The sequence below is a fragment of the Salpingoeca rosetta genome, assembly GCF_000188695.1.
Source record: "Salpingoeca rosetta unplaced genomic scaffold supercont1.1, whole genome shotgun sequence".
NCBI classification, from domain to species: domain Eukaryota; class Choanoflagellata; order Craspedida; family Salpingoecidae; genus Salpingoeca; species Salpingoeca rosetta.
This window is the reverse complement of record NW_004457740.1, coordinates 451,755-464,383: the sequence shown is the minus strand read 5'-3', so window position 1 is coordinate 464,383 and position 12,629 is coordinate 451,755. Positions and strand designations below refer to the sequence as shown.

Genomic DNA, 12,629 nt, shown 5'->3' with positions numbered 1-12,629 from the left:
TTGATGATGCAGAGGGGACACGACAGCACAACATTAATCATGACTTGGTTCAGACACGCCGGGGCATACCCACGCACGCACACGCAGGAGAGCGCATGCAATGCTTCACACTCGTACACAAACACATGTGCACATGCGCACTGTCTCACGGACCAGGGCGCGCGTGTCTGCGCTGAGGTATTCTGGCTTGCGGAGGAACGCTGTCGCCCCCATGCCCACACCCCTGCGTGGATGGCGCAGCAGCAGCACAACAGTGGTGAGCCGGTGTGATAGCAAGCAGCTGAGCGCAGGCGGATATAGCTGATATGGCTGATTTGGCCCCGAAGTGTTCACGCACACACACACACACATACACACGCACACACACATGCAGCAGCGTGTCGCACTTTGCTTTGGCGTCGAGGTCGTCGTCCTCGAGCAAGCTGGCATCATCCGGGTCCAAATCCGCGGGCACTGACCAACCCATCCATTCACATGCTTCGATCAACACTGGCAACAAAACCGCACACACGCATACACAGATGCACAGATGCACAGATGCACAGATGCGCAGATGCAGAGATGCACACACACAGATGCAAACACACTCACACACAGATGCACACACACACACACACACACAGATGCAAACACGTGCACACTCTCTCGCATGCGGCAAAGCTTTACCGTCAGGCACGAGGTAGTCTTCCTCTTTCAGCAGGTTGACGGGGGCACCCACATCGCGGCCAATGAGAAACTGCACATTGAAATGCCGCGTGTTGTCGACAAACACAGATGCGCGCGTGCAACCGAATCAGACAGTGGTGAGTGGAACAGCCAACAACAGAACCACAGCGCATAAAGAACAAAGAAACGGAACTAGAAGAGCGGCCATGAACCAGCAACAGAAGCAATGCAAGACTTCATGCCGGCGCTCACCCTTTGTCGGCACTGGTTCGTCAGGTCGTTCACTGCATCGTACTCTGCAAACCTGTTGGATGTGGCGCGGGTGGTTCGTTGGCACATGAAAAAAGACGCCACGCGTATCGTTTACACTCATCACACACATTCACATTCATACTCACACTCACACTCACACTCACACTCACACTCACACTCACACTCACACTCACACTCACACTCACACCCACACTCTCACTCACACTCACACTCACTCTCACACTCACACTCACACTCACTCTCACTCTCACTCTCACACTCACTCTCACACTCACTCTCACACTCTCACTCACACTCACGCACTCACTCACACTCACTCACACTCTCACTCACACTCACGCACTCACTCTTCAATGTCCATGGGATGAGGGAGGAATTTTGGTGGGAAAGGAATCTCAGGCAGAGGGTTTTCATACTTGATGTGCACCTCCAACCGCGGCTGCTTGCTGCCAGCCTTCCCGTTGACAGATCGTCTGTGCATCGTCCTCCACTGCGGTTGTGTGGTGTCTGCTGCTGCTCGCTCGCTGGCTCAACTCTGCTCTTGGTATCTGCTACAGTTTATGCTGCCGCAGACGGTAGACGGTTGCGCGGTCATTGATGGAAATTATTGCGAAACTTCCAAATGATCAAAATTGCGCATTTGTGCCTCTGCTGTGCCTTTGTGCCTCTGAACCACAGCACACTCCACACACACGCGCGCCTGCAACAGCAACAAGTCGTGCAAACGTACGCACTGAAAAGAAGGTTGATTGTGTGGCGTGTGCGAGAGACAAGGAGAGACACACGGAGAGCGCCATCAACACAAGCTGCCGTTGTTGTTGTTGTTGTTGTTGTTGTTTTGACGTATCCATCCACAAGTTCCACCACGCACTTGCTTCCTGCCTTTGCCTCAACACCAGCTCAGACACTTTGCTGATACCAGTGCAAGGTACATCCTGTGCGTGTGTTTGTGTCTGTGTGTGCATCTCGTGTGTGTGTGTGTGTGTGTGATCCGAGTTTTTCGCGCATCTCGTGCGTAGTTGTTCCTGCGTGCGTTTGCAATCGCTGTTCCCCCCTTCTACAAACTCACCAACGCCCACGCATCCACATTGTCGTCAACGCCGACCAACACAACCTCACCAATTCACGACAACCAACAACCGCGACCAACGACCACGACCACGATAGCAGCAGCAGCAGGATGAGCAGTGCAAGCAAGTCGGCGGCAGCCGGCATGCCGCCGTCCCCGCCAAGTGAAGAGCAGCTGCAGGAGAAGGCACGCAAGTGGAAGCAGCTGCAGTCGCGCCGCTATGCAGAGAAGCGCAAGTTTGGCTTTGTCGACCCGCAAAAGGAGGACATGCCTCCCTCACAGATTCGTGTCATCATCAAGAACCATGGTGACATGTCCAGCCGCAAGTTCCGCCACGACAAGCGCGCTTACCTCGGCGCCCTCAAGTACATGCCTCACGCCGTCATCAAGCTCCTCGAAAACATGCCCATGCCATGGGAACAGGTACAGTGCGGCGAGTGGTGGCGGTTGGTTGATGGCAAAGGGAACAGGGGACCAGTGGGGGATTGGGGGAGGGGGGAAGGCACTTGCTATCACTGTCGGTGCAATGTACACGGGGAATGAGCAGTGGTGCGGTGTGCGCACGCACTCATGCACTTGGTTGCAAGCAGCCACCCGTTTCCACACATACACACACACACACACACACACACACACAATATACGTTACACACAACACACACACACAATATACGTTACACACACACACACACACAATATATATATACGTTACACACACACACACACAATATACGTTACACACACACACACACACACACAATATACGTTACACACACACACACACACATACGCTCACACACACATACGGTCACACAACACACACGCTCACACACACACATGACAGATTCGCGATGTCAAGGTGCTGTACCACACCACTGGTGCCATCACGTTTGTGAACGAGATTCCATGGGTGATTGAGCCCATCTACATTGCGCAGTGGGGTACCATGTGGATCATGATGCGTCGTGAGAAGCGTGATCGCCGCCACTTCAAGCGCATGCGCTTCCCGCCCTTTGACGACGAAGAGCCGCCGCTGGACTACGGCGACAACATCATGAACGTGCCCCCGCTCGATCCCATCCAGATGGAGCTGGACGAGGAGGAGGACTCTGCCGTGTGGGAGTGGTTCTACGACCACAAGCCCCTCGTGGACACGCGCATGGTCAACGGGCCCTCCTACCGCAAGTGGTACCTCACCATCCCCATCATGGCCACGCTCTTCCGCCTCTCGGGCTCCCTCCTCTCGGACCTGCTCGACGACAACTACTTCCACCTGTTTGACGCCAAGGCGTTTTTCACCGCAAAGGCGCTCAACGTCGCCATCCCGGGCGGCCCCAAGTTTGAGCCGCTCTTCCGCGACCTCAACCCAGCCGACGAGGACTGGAACGAGTTCAACGACATCAACAAGATCATCATCCGCCACTCCATCCGCACGGAGTACCGCGTCGCGTTCCCTTACCTCTACAACAGCATGCCCCGTCGCGTGTACCTCTGCAAGTACCACACCCCGCCCGTCGTGTTCATCAAGACGGACGACCCAGACCTCCCCGCCTTCTACTACGACCCCATCATCAACCCCATCTCCCACCGCCAGGCCGTCCGCGCCACAGACACCTTTGACGAGTCGGAGGAGTTTTTCCTGCCGGAGGAGGTGGAGCCCTTCCTGGCCGAGGCGCCGCTCTACACAGACCGCACCGCCGCCGCCATTGCCCTCCTCTGGGCGCCCCGCCCCTTCAACACCCGCTCCGGCTACATGCGCCGCGCCATCGACGTGCCCCTCATCAAGACCTGGTACCAGGAGCACTGCCCCGCCGGACAGCCCGTCAAGGTGCGCGTCTCCTACCAGAAGATGCTCAAGATCTTCGTCCTTAACGCTCTCAAGAAGCGCCCGCCAAAGCCCTGCAAGCGCCGCTCCCTCTTCCGCTCCTTCAAGCAGACAAAGTTCTTCCAGTCCACCACCCTCGACTGGGTCGAGGTCGGCCTGCAGGTGTGTCGCCAGGGCCACAACATGCTCAACCTTCTCATCCACCGCAAGAACCTCAACTACCTCCATCTCGACTACAACTTCAACCTCAAGCCCGTCAAGACGCTCACCACAAAGGAGCGTAAGAAGTCCCGCTTCGGAAACGCCTTCCATTGTAAGTGTGTCTGCTTGTCTGTGTGTGTGTGTGTGTGTGTGTGTGTGTGTGTGTGTGTGTGTGCGTGTGTGTGTGTGCGTGTGTGTGTGTGCGTGTGTGGCCGGGGGGTGCTTGAAGAGCAGCTGTCTTGACCCGTCTCACCTTTTTTGTCGTCCTGCTGCTACTTTGTACAAGCCCCTTGTTGTCTTGCTACTCCGTAAAAACTCTTTGTTGTGTCTCATCAACTCACATGATGCGCATCACACCATGTGCAACCACCACATGTTCCCACGCATGCCCATACATCTACATGCACATTCACCCCCACGCACACATCATCATCATCATCATCATCTCATACCCAGTGCTTCGTGAGATTCTGCGCTTGACCAAGCTCGTGGTTGACTCGCACGTGCAGTACCGTCTCGGTAACGTCGATGCGTTCCAGCTCGCAGACGGTCTCCAGTACACATTCGCCCATGTCGGCCAACTCACCGGCATGTACCGCTACAAGTACAAGCTCATGCGTCAGATTCGCATGTGCAAGGACTTGAAGCACATCATCTACTATCGCTTCAACGTGAGTGTCTCCGTCGTTGTCCGTTCGTGTGTGTGCGTGTGTTTTGTTTGTTTGTATGTGTGTGTGCATGTCTGTGTGTGTGTGCGTATGGTTGTGTGTGTGTGCGTGTGCGTGTGTTTGTGTTTCTGTTTGGCACTCGGTGATTGCCACTCGGTGTTTGTCGGTTTGCTTGCTCCTTGTCAAACACAGACATCCCCCGCTATTGCTCACAGACAACCACACTCCTTCACTCACCCTCCCTCCTCGTCCTGGTTGCAGACGGGACCTGTGGGCAAGGGCCCTGGCGTTGGCTTCTGGGCGCCCGGCTGGCGCGTGTGGCTGTTCTTCCTGCGCGGTGTGGTGCCCCTCCTCGAGCGCTGGCTCGGCAACCTGCTTGCGCGCCAGTTTGAGGGCCGTACCAACAAGGGCGTGGCCAAGACGGTGACCAAGCAGCGCGTGGAGAGCCACTACGATTTGGAGCTGCGCGCCTCAGTCATGCACGACATCCTCGACATGATGCCCGAGGGCGTCAAGGCCAACAAGGCCCGCGTCATCATGCAGCATCTCTCCGAGGCGTGGCGCTGCTGGAAGGCCAACATCCCCTGGAAGGTGCCCGGCCTGCCCACGCCCATTGAGAACATGATCCTGCGCTACGTCAAGGCCAAGGCCGACTGGTGGACCAACACCGCTCATTACAACCGCGAGCGCATCCGCCGCGGCGCCACCGTCGACAAGACCGTGTGCAAGAAGAACCTGGGCCGCCTCACCCGCCTGCACCTCAAGGCGGAGCAGGAGCGCCAGCACAACTACCTCAAGGACGGCCCTTACATCAGCGCCGAGGAGGCCGTCGCCATCTACACCACCACCGTGCACTGGCTCGAGTCGCGCCGCTTCAAGCACATCCCCTTCCCGCCGCTCACCTACAAGCACGACACCAAGCTGCTCATCCTGGCGCTGGAGCGCCTGCGCGAGGCGTACAGCGTGAAGAACCGCCTCAACTCGTCGCAGCGCGAGGAGCTCGGCCTCATCGAGCAGGCCTACGACAACCCGCACGAGGCCCTCATGCGCATCAAGCGCCACCTCCTCACGCAGCGCGCCTTCAAGGAGGTTGGCATTGAGTTTATGGACATGTACAGCCACCTCATCCCCGTGTACGACATTGAGCCGCTGGAGAAGATCACCGACGCTTACCTCGACCAGTACCTGTGGTACGAGGCGGACAAGCGCAAGCTCTTCCCGGCCTGGGTCAAGCCCAGCGACACGGAGCCCGCGCCGCTGCTCGTGTACAAGTGGTGCCAGGGCATCAACAACCTGCAGGACGTGTGGGACACGTCCGAGGGCCAGTGCAACGTCATGCTGGAGACGCGCTTTGAGAAGCTGTACGAGAAGATTGACCTCACCGTGCTCAACCGCCTGCTGCGCCTGGTGGTGGACCAGAACGTCGCCGACTACATGACGGCGAAGAACAACGTCGTCATCAACTTCAAGGACATGAACCACACCAACTCGTACGGCATCATCCGCGGCCTGCAGTTTGCCTCGTTTATCGTGCAGTTTTACGGCCTGATCTTGGACCTCCTCGTGCTCGGCCTCAACCGCGCGTCGGAGATGGCCGGCCCGCCCACGCTGCCCAACGACTTCCACACCTTTGAGAGCGTGGAGACGGAGACGGCGCACCCGATTCGCCTGTACGCCCGGTACGTCGACCGCATTCACATGTTCTTCCGCTTCACCGCTGAGGAGGCCCGCGACCTCATCCAGCGCTACCTCACCGAGCACCCAGACCCCAACAACGAGAACATTGTTGGCTACAACAACAAGAAGTGCTGGCCGCGCGACGCGCGCATGCGCCTCATGAAGCACGACGTCAACCTGGGCCGCGCCGTCTTCTGGGACATCAAGAACCGCCTGCCGCGCTCCATCACCACCATTGAGTGGGAGAACAGCTTCGCCTCCGTGTACAGCAAGGACAACCCCAACCTCCTCTTCAACATGACGGGCTTTGACGTGCGCATCCTGCCCAAGATCCGCGCCACCTTCAACGACGCCAACCACCGCGACGGCGTGTGGAACCTGCAGAACGAGATCACCAAGGAGCGCACCGCGCAGGCCTTCCTCCGCGTCGACGAGGAGTCGCAGGCCCGCTTCCACAACCGTGTGCGCCAGATTCTCATGTCCTCCGGCGCCACCACCTTCACCAAGGTGGTCAACAAGTGGAACACGGCCCTCATTGGCCTCATGACCTACTTCCGGGAGGCCGTCGTCAACACGCAGGAGCTGCTCGACCTCCTCGTCAAGTGCGAGAACAAGATCCAGACCCGTGTCAAGATTGGTCTCAACTCCAAGATGCCTTCCAGGTTCCCTCCAGGTTGGTTTTTGTGCCATTGCACGTGGGTGTGTGTGAGGGGGAGGGGGCGGAGAGAGTGTATTTGTGTACGCCTTTGTATGCTATGCGTGTGTGGGCGTGGGTGGGTGTGCATGTGTTGGCTGTCCTCTTTTCTTCTTTGGCGTCATGATCGCCTGGTTTGTGTGCGCATGCTTGTTCATTATTGCTCCTCACCGCTCACGCTGTTGTCTTCACCTCCACATCCACCCACTCCACCCACCCCAACAATCGTCTCCTCGCCTTGCATTCACGCAGTCGTCTTCTACTGGTGAGTTTTGTTTTCCTTCTGTGCGTGCGTGCGTGTGTGTGTCAAGTCTTCCCTGCTGCTCGTCTGGGATTCTGGTCCTCCCTTCGTGCTTCAGTCGCGTGCGCGCTTCAGCCCTCACCTCATGTGATTTCTCTTCCCCCCCCCCTTCCATGAATGCTTTGTTTTGCCTTTTTCAAACGTACAACGTGTGCAGCCCGAAGGAGCTTGGCGGCCTGGGTATGCTGTCGATGGGTCACGTGCTGATTCCCCAGTCGGATCTTCGCTGGAGCAAGCAGACGGACGTTGGCATCACCCACTTCCGCTCTGGCATGTCTCACGAGGAGGACCAGGTCATCCCCAACCTGTACCGCTACCTGCAGCCCTGGGAGTCTGAGTTTATCGACTCGCAGCGCGTGTGGGCCGAGTTTGCGCTGAAGCGGCAAGAGGCCAACGCCCAGAACCGCCGCCTGACGCTTGAGGACTTGGAGGACTCGTGGGATCGCGGTATCCCGCGCATCAACACGCTCTTCCAGAAGGACCGCCACACCCTCGCTTACGACAAGGGCTGGCGTGTGCGCACAGAGTTCAAGCAGTACCAGATTCTCCGCAATAACCCCTTCTGGTGGACACACATGTGAGTTCCAATACCTCTGCTTGCACCCTCTGCCGTCTGTTGACTGCGTTTGTGTGTGTGTGTGTGTGTGTGTGTGTGTGTGTGTGTGTGTGCGTGTGTGTGTGTGTGTGTGTGTGTGCGTGTTTCAGTTGACCTTTGCATGAAGTGTGGCGGACTCACTTGCAATGGCCCTCTACCACGCCTGCCCCTCACCACACGACCCTCCTGTCCCCCTTCCCTCGCTCTTCTCCTCCCTTGAATTTTCCTCCCGCACTGCAGGCGCCACGATGGCAAGCTGTGGAACCTGAACAACTACCGCACAGACATGATCCAGGCGCTGGGTGGTGTCGAAGGCATCCTGGAGCACACGCTGTTCAAGGGCACGTACTTCCCCACTTGGGAGGGTCTCTTCTGGGAGAAGGCGTGCTTCCGCACAACCACCGAGCTGCTGCTTGCCTCTGGTGACATTGTCCGTGCCAGCGACGTGCGTGTGGGCGACAAGCTCATGGGTGACGACGGCACCCCGCGCAACGTGCAGCACGTGGTCACGGGTCTCTCCCGCCTGTACGAGGTGACGGTTGCCAGCTCTGACGTGGAGCCGCTCGTGGTCACAGGCAACCACATTCTCTGCCTCAAGCCCTCTGCGCACCTCTCTGTTGATGAGCAGCAGGAGGAAGTCGCACGCAAGCTCAAGGCCGCAGCCCTGCGTGCCGCCACCGCAGCCACGGGCGATGCCTCCGTCAACGGCGCCGCGATGCCCCAGGCACAACAGCCACAGGACAGCACGCTGTTTGAGATGACGGTGGAGGAGTACACGCAGCTGCCGGAGGCCGTGCAGAGCAACCTGCTCATGTACCGCCAGGTGGTGTCCCTCGGCGAGGCGGGCACTCATGCAGAAGCTGGCGAGTGCACCACGTACAAGATTGCGGCCGTGCGCCAGCTTGAGCAGCCGGAGCCATACGTCGGCTTTTTCGTGGACGGCAACAAGCGGTTCCTGCGCGCGGACTTTCTGGTCACGCACAACAGCGGTTTTGAGGAGAGCATGAAGTACAAGAAGCTCACCAACGCCCAGCGCTCTGGTCTGAACCAGATTCCCAACCGCCGCTTCACGCTGTGGTGGTCGCCAACCATCAACCGCGCCAACGTGTACGTTGGGTTCCAGGTGCAGCTGGATCTTACCGGCATCTTCATGCACGGCAAGATTCCCACGCTCAAGATCTCCCTCATCCAGATCTTCCGCGCGCATTTGTGGCAGAAGATCCACGAGAGCGTGGTCATGGATCTGTAAGTTCTTGTTTTCTTGTCCCTTGCCATGTCATTACTGCTGCTGCTGGTAGTTGTGTTGTTGTTGTTGTTGTTGTCATCGTCATCGTCATCGTTCATTGCGAGTGGGTTTGTCTTTGCGAGCGCTGTTCTCACACTGTGGTAATCCATGCTCGTTTGCCTTTGTTTTGCTTTGCCAACCCCAAACCCCCACAAAACAGGTGCCAAGTGTTTGATCAGGAGCTGGATGCGCTTGAGATTGACACGGTGCAGAAGGAGTCGATCCACCCGCGAAAGTCGTACAAGATGAACTCGAGCTGTGCCGACATCCTGCTGTTTGCCTCGCAGAAGTGGCCCATCTCCAAGCCTTCCCTGCTCGCGGACACGCACGACGTCATGGACGCGACCACCTCCGACCGCTACTGGCTCGATGTGCAGCTTCGCTGGGGCGACTACGACAGCCACGATGTGGAGCGCTATTCCCGCGCCAAGTTCCTCGACTACACCACGGACAACATGTCCATCTATCCCTCGCCAACGGGTGTGCTGATTGCCATTGACTTGGCGTACAACCTGCACTCTGCCTTTGGCAACTGGTTCCCGGGTTGCAAGGTGCTGCTGCAGCAGGCCATGGCCAAGATTATCAAGGCCAACCCCGCGTTGTATGTGCTGCGTGAGCGCATTCGCAAGGGCCTGCAGCTGTACTCGTCCGAGCCGACGGAGCCGTACCTGTCGTCCCAGAACTACAACGAGCTCTTCTCCAACCAGATTATCTGGTTTGTTGATGATACCAACGTCTACCGCGTCACCATCCACAAGACCTTTGAAGGCAACTTGACGGTGAGTTGGGGGCGCTGCTTGCCATGTTCACTGTTTCGTGTTGGTTTGTGTTGGGTTTGTGTTGTTTTTGGGTGATGTTTGAGTGTTGGTTTGTGTGGGTTTCTTTTGTTTTCTTGTTGTGTCTTGCTCTCTTTTCCACTGATTCACATGCCCCCTTTGGCTCAACCAACGACTCACTCACTCACTCACTCACTCACTCACTCACTCACTCACTCACTCACTCACTCACTCGCTCACTTACTCGCTCACTTACTCGCTCACGCACGCACGCACGCACGCGCTTTCCTTGTCTCTCAAACATACAACCCCTCGCAGACGAAACCCATCAACGGCGCCATCTTCATCTTCAACCCGCGCACGGGCCAGCTGTTCCTGAAGATCATCCACACCTCTGTGTGGGCTGGCCAGAAGCGTCTGTCCCAGCTGGCCAAGTGGAAGACTGCTGAGGAAGTCGCTGCCCTGATTCGCTCGCTTCCCGTGGAGGAGCAGCCGAAGCAGATTATCGTCACGCGCAAGGGCATGCTTGACCCACTCGAGGTTCACTGCCTGGATTTCCCCAACATTGTCATCAAGGGCTCTGAGCTGCAGCTGCCGTTCCAGGCGTGCCTCAAGGTGGAGAAGTTTGGGGACCTCATTCTCAAGGCCACGGAGCCGCAGATGGTGCTGTTCAACCTCTACGACGACTGGCTGCGCAACATCTCCTCGTACACGGCGTTCTCGCGCCTCATCCTCATCCTGCGTGCGCTGCACGTGAACATCGACAAGGCCAAGCGCATCCTGCGGCCGGACAAGACGACCATCACGGAGCCGCACCACATCTGGCCGTCGCTGTCGGACGAGGAGTGGATCCGCGTCGAGGTTGCGCTCAAGGACCTCATCCTGACCGACTACGGCAAGAAGAACAACGTCAACACGGCGTCCCTCACGCAGTCTGAGATTCGCGACATCATCCTGGGTATGGAGATTTCTGCGCCGTCGCAGCAGCGGCAGCAGATTGCGGAGATTGAGAAGCAGACGCGCGAGCAGAGCGCGCTCACCTCCACGGCCACCAAGACCACCAACGTGCACGGCGACGAGATTATCACGCACACCACCACCAATTACGAGCGGGCGGCCTTCTCCTCCAAGACGGACTGGCGCGTGCGTGCCATCAGCTCCACCAACCTCCCGCTGCGCACCAAGCACATTTACGTCAACGACGACATCTCCGAGACGGGCTACACGTACATCCTGCCCAAGAACGTGCTGACCAAGTTTGTGGTGATTAGCGACCTGCGCACGCAGATTGCCGGCTACCTGTACGGCAAGTCGCCGCCGGACAACCCGCAGGTGAAGGAGATCCACTGCATTGTGATGGTGCCGCAGTACGGCACGCACCAGAGCGTGACGCTGCCGACGCAGCTGCCTGACCACGAGTATCTGGACGACCTGGAGCCGCTCGGCTGGATCCACACGCAGCCGAGCGAGCTGCCGCAGCTGTCGCCGATTGACGTGACGACGCACGCCCGCATCATGAGCGATCACGAGGAGTGGGAGCTGGACAAGACGTGCATCATCACGTGCAGCTTCACGCCCGGCTCCGTGTCCCTCACGGCCTACAAGCTCACCGTGTCCGGATTTGAGTGGGGCAAGAACAACAAGGACAAGAGCGGCAACCCGGAGGGCTACTCGCCCCAGCACTACGAGAAGGTGCAGATGCTGCTGTCCGATCGCTTCTACGGCTTCTTCATGACGCCCGCGGAAGGCTCTTGGAACTACAACTTTGTTGGCGCCAAGCACAAGACCGCTATGCGCTATTCTCTCCAGCTCGCCAACCCCAAGGTGTGTGGATATGTGTGTGTGTGTCTATCTGTGTGCGTGTGCGTGTCTATCTCTCTGTGTGTGTGTGTGTGTGTGTGTGTGTCTATCTGTGTGCGTGTGTATGTCTGTATGTCTTGGTTTTGCTGCACATCCGTCATCCTCCTCCTCCTTTATCCCTTGCATACCGCACCTCTTCCCCGTGTCTGTCTCTCTGTCTCTGTGTGTCTGCTTTCAACCCTGTCGCTCACTGCCCATGTGCGGTGTGCTGTCGTATGTGTGTGTTGCAGGAGTACTACCATGAGGTTCACCGTCCCAACCACTTCCAGTCGTTTGGCGCATTGGAAGAGAGTGCCGAGGAATATGCTGCGGATCGTGAGGACATGTTTGCCTGAGCATTTTCAAGGCACAAGTTCCTCCCTCCTCCTCTCTTCTCCTCCCCTAACAACACCAGCCACGCGCACACGCACACGCATCACAGCCTACCGTCGTCTTTGTTTCTTCGCTGTGTTTTTGCTGTGATGTGAAGCCCCATCATACGGCCGACTCATTCATCTCCATCCTCATTTGTTGACCCGCACCCAACAGCTGTTAGCACCTCTACGTGGTCAACCACCCATGTGTCTGTCTGTGTCTTTGTCCGTGGCATCGACGTGTCACATGTGTCACATCAGCTTTTCCCCCGTTCCATGCACGACATTGGCGTGTTGCTTTCACGTCACCCCTTCTTGGTTCGTAAACACCGACATGAAAGTATCCACACTCAGGGAGCGCTCATCTCGCAGTCAAAGAGAGAGAGA

At 57.5% G+C, this 12,629-nt stretch overlaps 2 protein-coding genes across 2 annotated transcripts in view; one reads left to right on the top strand and one right to left on the bottom strand.

Annotated features, from left to right (window-relative positions):
- The window catches only part of PTSG_00101 (uncharacterized protein), a gene marked incomplete at its 3' end in the record, with an annotated part of 3,858 nt that extends 2,330 nt beyond the window's left edge, over positions 1 to 1,528 (bottom strand). Inside the window, exons 1-5 of the mRNA XM_004998600.1 lie at positions 1,287 to 1,528; positions 919 to 970; positions 667 to 736; positions 387 to 453; positions 154 to 223 (exon numbers count right to left, since the gene is read on the bottom strand). Coding sequence (XP_004998657.1) covers positions 154 to 223; positions 387 to 453; positions 667 to 736; positions 919 to 970; positions 1,287 to 1,420 — 393 coding nt within the window. The 5' untranslated portion in view covers positions 1,421 to 1,528. The remainder of the gene's footprint in view (positions 1 to 153; positions 224 to 386; positions 454 to 666; positions 737 to 918; positions 971 to 1,286) is intronic.
- PTSG_00100 (splicing factor Prp8) lies at positions 1,529 to 12,599 on the top strand. Its single transcript, XM_004998599.1, has 11 exons — positions 1,529 to 1,867; positions 2,107 to 2,431; positions 2,852 to 4,145; positions 4,490 to 4,704; positions 4,963 to 7,051; positions 7,325 to 7,337; positions 7,531 to 7,950; positions 8,209 to 9,213; positions 9,414 to 10,032; positions 10,348 to 11,853; positions 12,120 to 12,599. The coding sequence occupies exons 2-11, from the start codon at positions 2,120 to 2,122 to the stop codon at positions 12,222 to 12,224; spliced, it is 7,578 nt and encodes a 2,525-aa protein (XP_004998656.1). The 5' UTR covers positions 1,529 to 1,867; positions 2,107 to 2,119; the 3' UTR covers positions 12,225 to 12,599.
- Positions 12,600 to 12,629: the final 30 nt, after the last annotated feature.